The sequence below is a fragment of the Amblyomma americanum genome, chromosome 3 (assembly GCF_052857255.1).
Source record: "Amblyomma americanum isolate KBUSLIRL-KWMA chromosome 3, ASM5285725v1, whole genome shotgun sequence".
NCBI lineage: Eukaryota > Metazoa > Arthropoda > Arachnida > Ixodida > Ixodidae > Amblyomma > Amblyomma americanum.
The window spans coordinates 67055311-67073646 of NC_135499.1; the positions used below are offsets into that span (position 1 = coordinate 67055311).

The following is an 18336-nucleotide window of genomic DNA, read 5'->3' on the forward strand; positions in this document are numbered from 1 at the left end:
CCTGGTTCCAAAAATTGCGGGCAAAAGGATGTTTGAGGGACGTCCGCAGGAATTTCTCCGAACTTCCTGGAGACTTCAGCATGTTCTTTCAAGATTTTGCTGGCAGTGTTGCCACTGGATAAAGAGGTCTTTTTTGCGCCCTAGCTATTTCTATACGTTGGATAAGCACGAACAGACTGTCATCAAACCACCTACCACCTCTGAACCCGTTCTGAAATTCTCCGATCATCTTATTGCTTTATATCCATGACTACATTTTTAATTTCACCGCCTGTATTGCCAGCCTTCATGTAACAGATGTTATCCTAATTGGTCTGAAGGATTTTATGTGTATCCTATCTCGTTTTCCCTTAGAAAATGGCAGTGGCTTAACTTGGCTAACCTTGGAATTCAGCGAAAAGCAAGCATGCTTGCTAAGCGTCTGAGGCTCGTCCATGGCAGCGCCGCTACACGCTCGCAAAAGCCGTTCTATATATACCCACAAGACCCCGTGGCTATGACGTGGCATCACATGGTCTTACGACACCCTCATCGGATGACATCACATGCCTTCACATCACCCCATCAGATATTAACCCGAAGGTCACCAAATGTCAAACGTCAAAGGTCAACTAAAAGTCATGGGTCAAGGTCAGTGGTCAAGAGTTCGACACCATAACTGTACCACATATGGTCATACACGGCTATCCATGGTTGGGGTGGAGGCCGTTCAAGGTCGTTGTGCTGCCTTCCCGACGACTGCTTTACCTAGCGCAGGGAAGCTCTTCCCTTTAAAATCAAACTCATTTTGCAATGTTTCCAGCCACCGTGGTGGCTCAGAGGTTATGGCGCTCGGCGGCTGACCCGAAAGACGCGGGTTCGATCCCGGCCGCTGCGGTCGCATTTCGATGGAGGCGAAATGCTAGAGGCCCGTATATTGTGCGATATCAGTGCACGTTGAAGAACCTCACATGGCCGAAATTTCCAGAGCCCTTCACTACGGCGTCCCGCGTAGCCTTAGTCGCTTTGGAACATTAAACACCTATAAACCAAACCAAACCCTGTCGCCATCTGTCCGGAATTTGCTTAATTGTTATGACTGTTTCCAATCCTTTTAACAACGTTTCCTTGCTTCTTGCACCACGTTCATTCATCAGCTTGATTGGAATTTCGACTATCTATGCGGAACTGCATTTAGGAATACTTCCTTCCGCCTTTTTCCGTTTTGATTGGTCAATTCTTACTCCTTTCTATTGTGCGGTCCTGTGTTGCCTATCATCGCTCACAAATGGCTGAGCTATAGTCACTAAATAAAGACTTCTTTATTTAGTGACTCTAGGCTGAGCTATAATTGTTGTAATGTAGTTCACAGCGTCGTCTTCCTCTAAACGCCTTCCCTCGGTATCCTAAATCCTTTCCTGCTTTGATTCTTTTTCCCAGCCAGTTTATGTGGTTCCAGAATTTTCTTGGCCCACTTTTAGCTGCATAACGATTGCCAGCCATCCAGCGATCAGTGGACTGCTTTATTTGACCCAAGATATTAACATGCACTTCCAGTTTCTTTTGTCGATAAGATCCTAATTTTGGGTCTATTTCCTCTTGAGTTAACTGCGCCTTCTTGGCCTTTCTGTGTTCTCTTGAAGCCACCCGTCGTTGTTCGATGGCCTCCATAATTACCGTATTCCACTAGCTTAGCTGCTTCCTATTTCCTTTCCAGTGGTCAACTTTTATTTATTTTTGTACTGATGAGTAGTTATAACATATTATAATCGCACTTTTCTATGGGGAATTCCTCTATTGCTTCCTCAACGCCGGCTGCTATCAGCGCTATTTGTTCGTCGTTTAATTTTGCGTTCCCATTTTGCCTTTTCTGCATTTCTGTTTAGATGAGAGCTCCCATCGGCAGACTAATAAGTTTGTGATCACTTCCCAAACTGTACTCCCCTTGTTAGTCTATTCCCATTTTGCGAGCTTGCGATATGTTCCCTGCGACAGTAGCCAAGGTGCAAAACGAGCTCGGCGTAAAGTGGACCTTACTTAAGCAAGCCGACTAAAACTGCTTGGGCCGACCTGGACTGGGGACAGGGATTGACATCGGCCTTCCAAACCTCGACATAGCCTGCCCGGTGCGTTTAGCCGACTTCCCGACCTAGGGCCGGGCAGCACCCGATACACGACCAAGGTCAAATTCTAATTTGACCTTGGCCCGACATCATATGCCAGTGCCACGCTAAGTAAGAGCCGATCACTTTGAGACCTCTGTCCGACCATCCGCCGTCAACTCCAATAACCGATAGCAAGCTGTAATAATGCCTCTTTTTGTCTTGGGTCCCTCTCCTCATAACCTTGAGAGCTTCGCCGGGAATATTAAGCAGTTACTGCCCACCCGCAACCAGCAGCCTGCGGCTTGCGAGATATCGAATGAATAAATGAAGTCATTTAATCACCCTCTCGATGTTAGAACAGTAATAGTGGAGAGAGGGATTAAATGACTTCATTCAATATCGAGCAAGCCATGAGCCAGCTGCAGGTCATTGCTGTCGATATGCTTAAAGCTACGCCACTTGCTTTTGTGCATAAGGGCTCCAAGAAAAACAAAAAAAATCACGCAGGGCGAACGTCTAAGTAACCAAAAAAACGTTTTATTGCAAGAAAAAACACATGATGCTTGGGCACTGCTTTTATCTTTGCAGGTAATGAACTCATAATGGCAACAATATTCCGCTCTGTCGCTTCGTTTACTTTGCACACGTTTCAAGTGTGATTTTTCACACCGCACAATAAGAATTCTACTTTTTCCGCACGAGCACAGTTGAGTTTCCCCTTCCGGTGGCGATGAGAGGAAACTACTTGATGATGAAATCGGGGTTTCTTGATGACCCGGTGGTTCTACTCGCAAACATTCACATTACTCAAGGAAAGGAGAAGGTTAACTATTTATTTACAACATAGGTAAAAAAACGAGAAGAAACAAAGCAAGTAGAAAACTATTTACATGACTAAATCGTGGATCAGACGAATTCAGCCCCCGCTCAACCCAGAGCGCTTGGTTTTAAACCCTCTGTCTCCGCCCTTAGCGGGGACAGCAACCAATAAGATAACAGACGACCCATCTCGCCAATCAGTGGTTAGGGAAAGGAAAACAAGGTCCGCCCACTGATCAGAGATTGGGGAAAAAGTACTGATTAAACATTTGGGAAAGGAGAGGTTGCAATCAAATAGACAAACAACACAAATGCCACTTCCGTTCCCCACGCCACCCACGGCACCACAGACGCTAGAAACATGTGCCGACGAGGCGATGACTCAGGTTGTTGACAGCAACAAAGAGAACACAGTCGTTAAGGGAAGTAGACAGTCGTTACAGGAATAGTGGGTTTCCGGTCACTCGGCTAATACTCAGCCGTATCTCGTGCGCCCTCGAAACCTCGTCAACCCCTTAACAACCACATGTCGTCAGCTGTACATGGTTAACGTTTTTCCCGGCGGGTCGTCCCCGTGACGGCGCGGCGTAAACGAGGACGTCCGCTGCACGAAGGGGAGGCAGGGACGGGACGGGCTCCTTTGTTGGGGACTTCCGACCCCACTGGAGCGGCTTTCCTTGCGAACACAAGATCAACGAGTTCGCGGAAAGGTCAGCGAACTCCACACCTCCCAACCAAGAATGTCACGCGGACACTTGCTGTCAGTGTGACATTAAAGTCCGGCCACAAGGTTCCAAGCAGCACTGCGCACACACATACACAGCCTCAATTCGTTCCGTGCACACAAGGTTAGGACACCAATCTGCACATTCCATAATCCACCATGTCAGATCGGTGCACCAAATTGGCAGAAATTACTTCTAGCCGCCTACATCTCGAAAAAGAAGTTCATGTTTCTTTTTAGCGTTGTCAACAAGAGTGGACCAATATTTCAAATTGTCCGGCACAGCGCCGGTTGCAAAGGCTGCCGCCGCTATCGGATCAGTAGAGCTCACCGGCTCCCCGCGGGCTAAGAAGATTGCTGCTGCCATCGCGTCTGCATACACCCTTACCTTTAGTTTTATCGTCGGGTTAGGCCTGTCATCGGCAATTTGGCCTGCAGTTTGACATCGTGTTTCAGGCAGTGCTAGCTGTTTACAGCGTCGGCGGCCGGTGTTCTCCTCAGAGAAGAGCCTGCCCTCACACATTATCGTTTTACGATCACCTTCGCCGCCGAGCTTGCACACTTCTGATGATGGGGCAGGTGGCTCCATGTGGAAACCTACAGGAATGGAGGCATTGCCTGCATCCACCAGTGTCCTATCCGCTGCGAAATTCTTTGCAGCTGTCCCTGTTAGCTCCCAATCTGATGCAGAAACATTTGCAGCTTCGGGACCTGCCTGACGCTCCACTGAAGCCTCGAGTCTGTCTCGAACAGATTCGTGCGAGATTCTGAAATGCTCATCGAAATCTGAGCTCTGATGTTCTTCATCTGGCTGGTTCCTTTCTGGCTGCTCTAGTACCGAGTGTGTTTCCGATGTTACTAGCTGCCCTACACCTTCAGCTAGATCTGTCAGCGCGCGCAGTGTCAGCACCGACTGGCAAGACAACTCATCTTTGGCAGCTGGATTACTATCTACAGCGAAGAGCGTTCTCACTATCAGATCCGCCTTCTCCCCGTCCTCGACCCTTGATGCTGCGTCAGAGCTAACGCACACTGGCTGGGGCGCGATGCTGAACTCTTGTTCGCGAGCAATACACTGAAGTGTCTCCTGGGTCTGGTCTATATTGGGTTGATCTGACAGCATGTTCGTCACAGGAGTGACTAACACTCCTATGCCTATCTCTTCTGGCACGACACACAAGGTAAGGCCCTGCTGTCTAACCGCTGCAGCTGTCAAAGCTGTAGTCATCGGCACACACGTCAGATTAACGTCCGCCACCTGGAGAACCGCACCTTCCTGTTTTGTTTCTTCAGAGCACTCACCCCTAGAACGTAACTGAATTTGGTCTCCTGTTAATTTTATTTCAGTCCCTGAATCCACACAGGTTTCAGAGCTCTGACCTTCGGTATGCAAGTCTCCGCATGCCGGATCATCCATCCCATCTGGTTGACTGACCTTATTAACAGTCATCTCCGACTGGGAATGTAGCTTATCAGGCGCCCGTAATTCTACCTGAGCTACTAGTTTGCACACATCTGTCCTCACAGCGGGAACATCTTGTTTTTTCTTTGAATTCAGGCAGTCAATCATCGAGTGTCCAAATTTCATGCAGGTATAACATTGAACTGCTGCGAATAAGACCTCGCTATCCACTTACGTCCCCTGCCTTAATTTCAATTGCATCTGTGCAAGTTTTTTCTTTTCTAGTTCAATTTGGAATTTCAAATTTTCAATTTCACTCAGCTGTTCAGCCTCCTCCTGCTCAACACGTCGCATCCTGCCCTCCTGGTCATACCGTACGGCAGCCATCTCCGTTTTCCGTGCTATCGTTTCTAGCACTAAACACTACACCGACATGGTGAATTCGGAGAAAGCAGAAAGGTCTCCTACCTTACTGGTTGCTCTCTGCCCCGGTGATCTCGTCGTCCTCCGTGATGACGACAGGCTCCTCGATGCGGACGACTTGAGCTCTGGATCTCTCAGCAGCTCGCTGACTTTTGCCTCGTTTGACTGGCTTGACTTGGTCGCCTCGTTACTTTTCAGCAGCTCGCTGACTCGAACCCGTTCGATGTGGACGCCTGGTTCTTTTCAGCAGCTCGCTGACTCGAACCCTCGATGGCTTGTTGTTGCCCGGCTCCTTCAGCTCCTAACTGACTTGAGCCTCCGACGTCCTCTCGAACTCGACCCGTGATCCTGAAGCTTTCGACGTCAGTCTTGCGACGCAGCTTCACGTTTTCTCCTTTAGGACAAACAGCTTGTCCACCGACTTGTTCTTCTCACCTTCCGTCCAATGCCTCGAGTAGAAAGAAGTTGCGATCCTGTGTCGACTGCGCCAGTTGCGATCCTGTGTCGACTGCGCCAGTTGAGATCCTGTGTCGACTGCGCCAGTTGAGATCCTGTGTCGACTGCGCCAGTTGAGTTTCCCCTTCCGGTGGCGATGAGAGGAAACTACTTGATGATGAAATCGGGGTTTCTTGATGACCCGGTGGTTCTACTCGCAAACATTCACATTACTCAAGGAAAGGAGAAGGTTAACTATTTATTTACAACATAGGCAAAAAAAACGAGAAGAAACAAAGCAAGGAGAAAACTATTTACATGACTAAATCGTGGATCAGACGAATTCAGCCCCCGCTCAACCCAGAGCGCTTGGTTTTAAACCCTCTGTCTCCGCCCTTAGCGGGGACAGCAACCAATAAGATAACAGACGACCCATCTCGCCAATCAGTGGTTAGGGAAAGGAAAACAAGGTCCGCCCACTGATCAGAGATTGGGGAAAAAGTACTGATTAAACATTTGGGAAAGGAGAGGTTGCAATCAAATAGACAAGCAACACAAATGCCACTTCCGTTCCCCACGCCACCCACGGCACCACAGACGCTAGAAACATGTGCCGACGAGGCGATGACTCAGGTTGTTGACAGCAACAAAGAGAACACAGTCGTTAAGGGAAGTAGACAGTCGTTACAGGAATAGTGGGTTTCCGGTCACTCGGCTAATACTCAGCCGTATCTCGTGCGCCCCCGAAACCTCGTCAACCCCTTAACAACCACATGTCGTCAGCTGTACATGGTTAACGTTTTTCCCGGCGGGTCATCCCAGTGACGGCGCGGTTTAAACGAGGACGTCCGCTGCACGAAGGGGAGGCAGGGACGGGACGGGCTCCTTTGTTGGGGACTTCCGACCCCACTGGAGCGGCTTTCCTTGCGAAGACAAGATCAACGAGTTCGCGGAAAGGTCAGCGAACTCCACAAGCACCAAAAGCCAGACCGAACAAGGTGAATTAAGGAGTAGGCACGCACTTGGAAGCGCCAACCTAGTGTAAATCTTGCATTCAGCAGAATAGTGGGAGCATTATGTTATTCAGTGTGTCCCAGCTAACTTTAACCAGCGTTTAAAAATATGCCGCGGCACTCTTAGACGACGCGACCAAATGCATGCAGCTGGCTATTGCATGGAGCATGTCACGCTATTTTTGTATTTTGCTTAATTGCACAACTAGTCGAGATTAATTATCCAACTTCGCAAGCAACGAACATAGGCGAAGAATTCCTCTGAGAAAGCTGTAGAACGGTCCGCAAAACGTCCGACTGAACAGTTTCTAACTTCCCATCTATTACGTATGAACTTTTTTCACTCACTACAGACGCGCGCGAAATACAAAAAAAAATACCACGTGACATGTTATCGCTTGTGCGCAGGGATTGCAGTGCTCTCAAACGTTCCGCGTCGGAACGAACAGATCTTTCGCCCGGTGTGCTGCCGCTTAAAAGGTAGCAGGGCAGCGATGCAGCAGTGGCTGTGCGATTAACGCCAGCAATATGCTTCGCTCGTGGCGGTCCCTGACAGCGACAAGCATACGCTGGCCCTTATCGCTTGTGCTGGCGTAAATCCCACAGCCAGCGCCTTTATCGTTGCCCTGTCACCCTTCAAGCGGCAGCACACCTGGCTAAATGAGCTGTTTGTTTGTTGGGCGGAACGTTTGAGAGCGCTGCAAGCGTGGCGCGCAAGCGGACATGTCACGTGGTGTTTTTTTTTGTATTTCGCGGACATCTGCAGAGAGCGAAAAAAAAGCCGATAAGTAATAGGTACAAAGTTAGAAACTGTTCAGTGGGATGCTTCGCGGACCGTTCTACAATTTAGACATTGGAATTTTTTCGCCTATCTTTGTTGCTTGCGAAGTTGGTTAATTAATCTCGACTAATTATGCAGTTAAGCACAATTAAAGAAATAGCGTGGATTGCTCTGTACAGCAGCCAGCAACATGCAATTGGTCGCGTTGACTTAGAGTGCCGCGGTATATTTTCAATCCCTGGCTGTTTTTAGCTGCGACACACTCTATGTACACAGAGAAACCAGTAAAAGCACCAGAAGGCCGCAGCAGCGATACTTGACACATTGCACGCTGTTGTAGCAAGGTGATCTTCTCCCAATCAAAAAACAGCGGGAAGGCTGATGCAGAAGTATCGACATCTTTGAACTCTAATGCTTCTGAAAGATTTCATGTGAATTCTGTTCTAAATAAAAGTTTTTTTTTTCTCTCTCTCTCTATCTCTCTCTTTACTTGGCATCGTATTGTTGTACGCTTCCTGTGTCAATACCGAGATGGATTCGTCGCAGCGAGAGGATCAGAACAAGACTCCTTGGCAGCCTTGCTCACCGGCAAGGAAATCAAGGCGGTGAACTCGGAGCGGTAACGTAAATAGAACCAACTACGATTCTATGTGGTGGTAGGATTTGGCGTGCAGCAGGCTATTTGCAGTGTGCACGCCCTACAGCTGGTGCTGTACACTGCTACAACTTTGCTTGGCAATTAAGCCAACCCTCAAGAGACCAAACACTCTCTCTCCTTAGGCAGCGGAATACAGTCCCCGCGCTCTAAACAAGAATGGGCCCGTATCGAAGAAAAATGGGAGTAGGCTGTCCCCTTTTATGAAAGGGAGTGCGCATCCAGTCAAATGCATTCCCTTGAAACAAACTGTACCGGAAATATTCGTAATTCATCGCATATTTCTAGCACAACTTTCCGCGTTGCAGCGTCAAAGCAAAGATGGATTTTTTATATAGCCTATATATTCTAGGTGTATACGTCCGCCCCAAGTTTTTGAGAGAAACGTCCCCGTCCAAGAACGAGGCGCCTTGTCGCCGGCCTGAGTCGGCAGAAAGAAAATGCTTCAGGAAGAAATTATGGGACGGCAATTAGTAGCATGGGCGTGCTCCGTGTACCATTTGCGGCTATCGGGCAAACACTGTGTGCACGAGTTTTTTATGTGTTTGCGTGAATTCAAACTGAAAACAAAGCCTGTTACAAAACCCAGGCCAAGCAACCCATAAGTTTTGCCACTAAATATTGCTTTCGATTTTAATTATCGCATTCGAGAGTCGTTAAACGTCGTGATCAGTCTGTTAGCCAACAGGTCAAAGTGGGACACTTCATGGCCGTCTAAGACTTCCGCCCCTTTGCGTTGCGCGAATGGCGTTAAGATCAGCCGCCGCTCAGGAAGTCTTGTTATCTGACATGTCTCGGCATATGTTGGCCCGAATATGGGAGCTAGGATGAGGTTGAGGTTGAGGTGTTGAATGCTACAGGTGGGGTTAGCCTTGCTTTATCTGCCGGCAATTGCTCCACCGCAGCGTCCCTTCGATATTAGCAATGCCGCATCTACCCCGCTAAGCGCACAGTCTCTTATAATAGCACACATTCTCTCCCGCAGTCACCATCTATGCACACAATCAATCCACACAGTTCACATCACAGTCCACTCCAGAAGTCACCATCTATGCACATATTCAGTCACAGTAGAACATAGGCCATTGTAGTGCCACACTCCATACACACATTCACTCACAGTATAAAGTACTCCACTCCGGAAGACACCATCTACGCACACATTCAATCACAGTAGGCCATAGTCCGTTCCTGCTGTCACCATTTAAAAACAAGATCCGTGTTCTGCACAAATGTTAAATGAAGGCGTGCAGCCTCCCTTCTGCATGTCTGGTTTCCACTCGGGTAGACAATGTCCTGCACTGTGCTGTGACGGGTTCCTGTCTTTTTGAAGGAAGCGAACATCACATGCCTTTCCGCGTTGTACTCTGGGCAGTACATAATATAATGTTCGATATCCCCGCACACACCACATAAAGAGCAGAGCGGAGACGATGCTATGCCGGTCTTATGCATCCATGCAGGAGTGCGAGCAGAGGCCGTGCGAATTCGATGTAGAAGGGTCGCCTGAGATCTTCTCAGTCCCTTGGTCACACATGGTTTGTGGAACGCACTCCACAGGGTACTGAAGTGATCGAGCACCGTTTTCCTGCAGAGACTTTTCCCATCTTGAGGTACTTTTTTTGATGGAATCCTTGAGAGAGCTTCATGGGCGAGACTGTCTGCCACCTCATTACCGTTGACTCCTATGTGAGAGGGCACCCACTGGAAATGTAGAGTAAAGCCTCTGGTGTGCGGATTCTGCACCAAGCGCAGAGAGCTTAGAGACAAGGCGTTAGTAGGGAATCCGCGCTCTAACCTCTGAAGGGCAGATTTTGAATCAGTTAGGATGACAACGTTTTGAGCCGGACAAGACCCTAACTTCCGTAAAGCCGCCTCAATAGCAACACTTTCAGCCGTTGTGGAGGATACGACAGCAGTACAGCGTACGGACCACTTACAGTCCAAAGAAGGAATGTAAAAAGCCGCTGCGCTAGCTTGTTTGACCTTGTCCACAGAACCATTCGTGAAAATTTGAAGATGGCAGGCATACTCTGTTTCCAAGTATTCCAGTACAAGCGAACGCGTTGCTGCCAAAGGAGAGTTGCGTTTTGCGCTCACATGGGGAATTGTGACCTTACAGTCGAGGGTCGGAAAAGACCAGGGGGTTGCCAAGATGCATTAGTAGACTCTTGAGAAGCGACAAGGCTAAGAGGTTTTGATAGAGACTCATGAAGTACTGCCTCATTCGCAGCCGCCTGAGGAACTCCAATGGCTCTTCTTAGGCCCTTTCTGTGGGCAACTTCGAGACGTTCAAGTTGGGATGCCGAGAGGAAATTAAAGGTAATTGATACATTACACGACTGACCACCAGCGCTTCATGAACTTTGACCATTGAAGAAGGATGGTTTCCCCATTGCTCACGTGCCATTCTACGGATCACATTGAGACGAGAAGATATAGATGAAACAATCGCGCCTACAGCTTTTCGCCACTGTAGACGGGAGCCAATAATGACGCCCAAGAAACGTGTGTGGTTGAATTGACGGATGCAAGAGTGACCGAGGTCTGTCTTCAACCGCGCTTGACGTCTTCCTACACCTAGAAACAGAATAAAGCCGGATTTGTCCACTGACAGAGACAACCCCACACCTTGAAGGTCAGCTTGTGCCGAAAGTATAGCCTGTCGAGCTATCAGGGCTAATCGCTTGTGTTGGTAGCCAGTAATCCAAAATACAGATGTCGTCAGCATAAAGTGACATACGCACTTGCCTGCAACTTTTTTTCAACGAATCGGGTAGGCCAGCCATTACGGCGTTAAAGAGCGTGGGGGAAGAACATTTCCTTGAGACACACCTCGTGATAGAACCCGTTCGGTGCTTAACGTACTCCCTAACCGTACACGAACCGCGCGATCACTTATAAACTTGTAAATGAATCTTAACATATGGCCCTGTATGCCCATGCCTTGCAAACTGTTTAGAATCGAGCTCTGAAGCACGCTGTCGTAAGCTTTCGCAACATCAAGAAAAATGGCTAAGGTCTGTGGAAACATGTGGAAAGGCCTAAAGCTCTCTGGTGTTCAATGTGACTGATCTAGTCTAAGACGCTATCTTGGGCACTAAGCCCTCGGCGGAATCCTGCCATACATGATGGCAGAACCTTGCTGTCCTCAAGCCACCATGATAAGCGTTCATTTACCAGCTTCTCCATCAACTTAGCTACACAGGAGGTCAATGACACAGGGCGATACGAGGCAAGGTCTGTCATGTCTTTGCCAGGCTTCAGTGCCGGAACTACATGTGCCACCTTCTATGACGGAGGAACATCGCCAGTCTCCCAAACTCGATTGATGAAGTTGAGGAGCTCCTTTCTGAGTTGCAAGGGCAGATTATTCAGCATTTGATTGGTGATGCCGTCGGGACCTGGTGAACACCGGCGCCGCAGGCCACCACTGAGTGCAGTCTGAAGCTCACGAAGCGTGAACGGGACGTCCATGATAGACCTGGAGGACTCAGGTGGTATATATATATATATATATATATATATATATATATATATATATATATATATATATATATATATATATATATATATATATATATATTCCAGAATTATTAGGTACGAGTGTGTCTGCAAATTCCTCTGCCAAGTACACAATAGGTTTTTCCTTGCGTTTTGCAAGAGCTTCAAAAGGCTTCGAAGGGCGAGATTCTCCAGCAAGGCTGCCAATAACTCGCCATATCCTCGTCATCGGTGAGAACAGTCAAACTAGCACAGAATGAGGCCCATTGCGACCTGTACAGCTTGTTCGTGTGCCGTCTAATAGCAGAATTCAGCCTATTGAAGGTCGTCTTCAGTTGCTTGTCGTCCTTCTTCCGCACGAGTTGGCGCTCCGCCCTTCTCGCTGCGCAAAGGTTCCTGAGTTTTAAATCCGGGGCCGGAAAATGATCAGGCAACTTGACCGCCGTAGTTGCTGCTAGCTTACTAGAAATCATTTTGTCAACAACATCACCAGAAACACGTTCTAGGTGTTTTCTGTACTTGTCCCAGTTGACCACGTTGCTAATTTTAGGACCATGCATACGAAAGTCGGCAGCAAACATAAAAATCGGATATTGATCACTTCCCATGCGGTCAGGCGCTGTTGACCAACTCACGCGGACGTCAGGTAAATGCAGTGTCAGGTCTATAGCTGTCGCTGAGGCTGGAGGCCAGAAAAAAGTGGGGCTTCCGTCATTGGCAACACAGGTCCAAACTGTCAAAAACCTCTACAAGTTTGCGTCCACGGGAATCCGTGTTCCTGTCACCCCAAACGGCATGATGGGCATTGAAATCACCGCAGATGATTCTAGGTGCTGGGCAGCGGTCGCAGAGCTGCTGTAGAAACAAATCTAATGCTACCTTCTTCCGCGGAGACACGTACACGGATGCAATAGAAAGGGTTCGAGAGCAGAGCTGTATTCTCACAGCCGCTACCTCAATGTCATCCGTGCAAAGATCGGCAACGCTTAGAGAAACATGTGGAATTTCTCTTCTTATGTAAAGCGCAGCACTTCCTGCAGAAAATGACGTTATGCTGCAGTTTTATGGGCGACATATCCAGTCAAACATCTCCCGCTTGGCAGGCCAGCTTCTGACAGGGCCAATACTGGAACACAAGTCTCTTTCAAGAATAGTTTGAGTTCAGCTAACCGACTTAAAATCCCAGCGCAGTTCCACTGCAATATAAACGGCACTTTTCGGTGCATATGAGATCCACGAGGTTTAGCCCCATCCATTCTAGTTCGCAAGGAAGTTTGCTGCGAAGGTGGAAATTAGGGACTCAAAAGAAAGCACCAGCTGTAGGAAGTTCTTCAGGTTACCAGGCGCCATCGCTGGAACATGTGAACGCAGGGCCCCAAACAAAACATGAAGAAGGTCAAACATACCTTGATTTTTGAGCTCCTTATTTTGCGCAACGCACTCACAACATCGGCAAAAGATGCCGACGGGGACACACTCTTGGCCGCAGTAGCTGGTTTTTTTGTCACTTGTGCATATGAGGGTCCCCCTTGCCGTGGAGTCTGGCTGTGATCCGGCCGCTCAGGAACATGGACACTTTTTGCTGGAGGTCGAACAGTCGACTCGCGCGCACTGGGCATTGGCGTCTTGCTGGACTCAGGTCTCTTAGGGACACTGTAGGGCAACGCAACAACATCAGACTCCAATACTGGGAACTCGTCTAATCCTAAGACAGGCGTCTCAGTCGGTGGGGGTTTTGGACCAGCAATAAAGGACATCCGATGGGGCAGAGCGCTCACACGGAAGGGGCAGCCTCCGAAACTCGCTGGATGATCGCCACCGCAATTGGCGCAAGCAAAATCTGCCCTGCAGGTTTTTAAGCTGTGGTCGCCTCCGCACCGCTTACAGCGTCGATCCTTTGTGCAAACTTTGGCCACGTGCCCAAACCGTTGGCATCTAAAACACCGTGGAGGAGCTTCAGTGAAATCTGCAACTGTGTGTTTTGTGAATCCCAGATCAATTTTTTCGGGGCGCTCTGAGTTGGGAGCGAATGTCAACACGATAGAGTTTGTAGGTTTCGCAGCCCATTCTTTTCCTGGAGACTCCGCACGACGCGCAAGTCGTTTCACGTGCAGTACACCTTGTGGTTTCAGATAATCAAGTAGGTCGCGTTCTGAATACCACTTTGGTACACACTTAATAACACAGGCGTTCTCCATGTAGGAATGGCGCAACCGCACGTTAACTTTGATGCCAAAAATCTGGGAGCTCTGCAGGAGCTTGTCCACCTGCTCTTCCGTCGAGACATCCAGCTGAAGAGCCTCTAGCATGGTGAACCGACTTCGAATCGGAGCTGATCCCAGCAGTGATTGAATGGCCGCGAAAAGTAAGATGGGATTCTTCTCTCTTAAATCAACCCCCTTTTCTGTGGGCTCAACCACTACCGGGATCCCTACCGTTCGTTGCTTGCGATGACTCACCAACTTGAAGCCCTCGTTGTCCACGTCAGCCATATCGGCCACTGACTCGTCACCGTCCACGATCGTTGACTCAGCCCCACTTACCGATGAGGTCTGGCTGGACGGGTGGTCGAGTCCATGTTCTGGTCGCTCCTCAGCCTGGGAAGCCATGTCCGCCTCTTCCGAGCCAGCCTCCTTTGAATGGCGTGGTCCCTTTAGGCTTGCCGGCGCCGGAGCAGCCGCACTCTTCCCGTAGGTACAGTACCGCCTTGAAGATGCTGCCGTCCTCGAATATTCAAATAAAACTAGGTAAATTAGGAAAAATTAGCTAAATAAACAGAGCTGAGGCGACAGGCGATCGAACAACGTCTTCGTCTTCGTCTTCCTCTTCCTCCTACCCGTGCTACGCGTGTGGGTCAGTTTGTATTACAATACTCACACTATCGCTGCTTTTTTTTTTTAATTCATGCCCACAGGTTGTGTAAGGCCGCTCTTCATAAACGCGTACATTTTTTTTTCCCCTTAGCTTGCGGTCACTGCGGGCCTCCGGTCTACGTGGAGAGCTCTCAGTGAAGCTCCGAGCTCCCCCCTACCCGCCTACCCCCCCTCCCCTCCCCCCAAGCAGTGGCAAAGGCGCAGGAGGCACTGGCTGCTTCGGCCGTCACAGCACAGCTGTGACGGCCGAAGACACCTGGCTTTGTTAAGCGCACCAGGAATGCATCCGAGGCGCAAACAACGAGCACGTGGTGCCGCTTGGTCTTAGGAAGCATTCCCACAGCGGCAGAATACGAACCACCTCGCATTCCGCGAAGGGCCCCTTTTTTTCTTTTTTGGCATTCTCGATGGCACCGAAGCGTCGCGGTTCTCCGCCGTCTGAAATTCCTGCGGTGAGCAGCGGATTAGTGGTACCGCCAATTAGCTGAAAATAAAAAAAACGTTTCATCCTTCGAGAGGCGACGCGTGGGTGCGGCAGGGAAGGGGAAAGCATCAAGCAATAAGGGCGAGAACTCCCCCCCCCCGGGGGGGGGAGAGGGTTTTCAGAATGTTTTCTGTATGTGTTTCTTTTTTTAGCCAGGCCCCGGGCTCGAAGTTGGGTCCAACCTTCAGGGGCTGTGGCTACTACCTCCATTGGTTATCGAAGGTTAGGGCGGACCTCAAAATATTCCCGCCCTAACTTTTTTGTTTGAAAAAGCTTTAAAATTCCATGTAAAATCATTGGAGAGTAGTCTTGTCTAGTTGAGCTAGAGGCTCCGTGCAGTGGCACGTAATTCTACAGACCAAGGCTCTAACCTCGTGTTGATGAGTAAGGTCTTGTCTAGTTTTTCTGTGTGAGATCTTTTATTTTAAGTGACAGTTCGACTGTCTGTGTGACTCAGCCTGTAACGCAGTTTGCCAATGTACATCCTGTAAATATATTTTCTCTTTCTCTCCATCATCTGGCATCAATCATCGTCTGCTCCCTCAACACAGTCGAATTCACGTTTGGAGAGGCCCTGTGCTCCTCCGAAGAAACGCCAAGAACTAGCAAAAAATTACTGGTTGCATAAAGTTTGTATCAGCGTTACTGGAAACCGCTCTTATTCGACGAAACTAGCTGTAATATTTAAGTATTTAGCGCGCATTGCGAAACGGAAGCGAAACCGAAATAACACCTAAACTTTACCCTGCGGAGACCGAAATATCTAACCTAGTGCATAGTCCCCGAGTATGCTAGAGATCCATAAATTATTTGGTTGGAAAGCTATGAAGTTCACAACCTTTAAATGGCGATTTTTTACGATAGAAGAAAGTGGTAGGCTTCTAACTTCGTTTTTCTGTAATTCTAGCCGTTATGTTAAAATCCGCTCCTTCTCAAATTAGCCAATTCCTTACTAGTGCGTTCAAGGCAATCGACTGAACTAACTCAACTGTGACTTAGCTACTGAAGAATTCCATGCCTTTCTGTCTCCTGCGTGTGCGGGTTCGCCCGCGAGGCAGTGCTTGATCACTTAGAATCTGGAGGGAATGGCCGCATCATCGTGCTCATCATCGTAGCAACAATTACAATTTCTGGCACAGAGAGCGTAGCCGCGATCGCCATCGTCACCATTCTCGTTGCGGATTGGACGTTCCCCAGTGTGGGGCCTAGCAATGTTCGTCCAAGGCGCAGCAGAGGAAGAAGAAGAGCGGGCGGCACCCGTGCTTCGCGCAGGAGCGGTCACGGCAGTTCCGGTACCGACGCAACGCCCACCAAGACGCCCCCACGGCCGCCCGCGCTGGCGGGCACCCGCCGCCGGCTCAGCGTGTGCCAACCCATGGAGTCCGTCATCTTGCTCAACGAGAGCAGGGGTTCGGGTTCGCCCACCTCACCCGGGGGCTGCAGCTCGGCCGAGGAGACGCTGCGCTTGGAAGGCTGCCTCTCCGCCGAGCGGCAGCTGCTCAGCTTCGTGCATGGATATCCGCTGGAGGGCCGCACCATGCTCCTGTACGGGGCGTCCGGCTCGGCCTTCATCTACCTCGCCAAGCTGGCGGCCAAGGAGAACCCCCGCTGGAAGGTGCACTACGTTCGGGTGAAGCACTTCCTGGGCCGCACTCCGGGGCGCGACTGCCAGAAGGAACTGCAGTCCCTCTTCACCGCGGACAAGGGCAAGGGAACGGTGAAGATGGTGTTCTTCTACCTGCTGGACACCATTTACGGGAACACACTAGCGCCGGACGAGATGGAGTACGCGCAGCGGTTCCGGCGCGAGCTGCCCGATTACCTGAGGCAAGCGGTTTCGTCGGAGAACGAAGAGCTGGCCGTGGTGGCGTCCGCGAGGAAGCCCTGGCTCCTCCAGCGGGACCTGGAGCCCCTCTTCGAACGGTGGGTGCACGTGGGCTTGCCGGGATCGGCTGAGAGGATGCGGCTCATCAAGGCGCACATCGGCCAGGTGCCCTGCTCGCTGAGCGACGCCAACATGCTCCAGCTGTCGCGAATGACCGAGGATTACACCTACTCGGAAATCGGAAACGTGGTCCAAGAGGCCCACCTGGGTCCCTTCAAACGGATAGAAGTGGCGACGCACTTCCGCCAGGTGGGGCGTCAGTGGGAAGTCTGCGCGCCCACAGACCGCGGCGCTGTCGAGCTGTCGTGGCACACGATGAAACCGACGGACGTCAAGGAGCCCATCGTGTACGGGGACCTCCTGGATGGCTTCGTCAAGGTGGAGCTCCGTCGAACTGACAAGGAGCTGGCTCAAATGGAGGAGACCCAGAAGGCTCACCCTGAACGCAACAAGACTGAATCCCCGGGCGCTCAGGAGCAATCGCGCTCCCAGTCTCCGCAGTGACGTCCAGCTGCAATGCTCTCATCACTGCGGTATATAAACGTGACTGTGACCCGACATAGAATTTTTGCTTTCCCCGTTGCTTGTTCCTGTGACCCCGCATTGACATCGTGGAGCAACTTTCAGCGTAAGTGGAGAGAATACGCGGACCGAGTAATATATTTTTGAGTGATCCCGGGTGAAAAATGAGTTTTAAATAATTTTTAAATAATTCCAGGGATGCATTTAATGGCAACATTTTCACCACGCATTTTTTACAAATATTCTACGTCCGTCCACGCCCCAAAAGTCTCACCGCAATAAAATTCGTGTTGAAGGATATAGGCATTCGTGGGGTTATAGACCAAGCCAATTAGATTCGTAACCGGCGCCTCTAACCGCTGGCCTTACTCCACAATGCCGTTTATGACGTTTTACAGCGATAGCTGTTAGGCGTCGGCGTCGACGCCGTCGCCGTCGGCGTAACCCACCCACCGGTTGCGCCGGTCAACCTGGGTCACACAAGCCTACGGGTGGCTCTGTTTGGAACAGCCGCCTGCCAGTGCAGGGGTGCATCACATGACTAAACTCAACATTTATCGCTGAATCTTGTGCTACATGGTCCTATCCGTCCTGAGTTTTTTTTGTTTTCTGGTTGGTATTTCAGCAAACCTAATCCTTTTGCGGTTCAGCGGGCTTTGTGGAACTGTCGCTCTATCAGCTTCCACCAGATTTACACTGCATTTCTACCCAGCTTAATCCGGATGTCATAAT

The 18336-nt window shown here is 49.8% G+C and overlaps 1 protein-coding gene across 1 annotated transcript; it reads left to right on the forward strand.

Moving 5' to 3' along the window:
- The first annotated feature begins 16572 nt into the window (after positions 1 to 16572).
- LOC144123800 (uncharacterized) lies at positions 16573 to 17586 on the forward strand. The gene has a single exon (XM_077656548.1). The coding sequence runs from the start codon at positions 16573 to 16575 to the stop codon at positions 17584 to 17586; it is 1014 nt and encodes a 337-aa protein (XP_077512674.1).
- Positions 17587 to 18336: the final 750 nt, after the last annotated feature.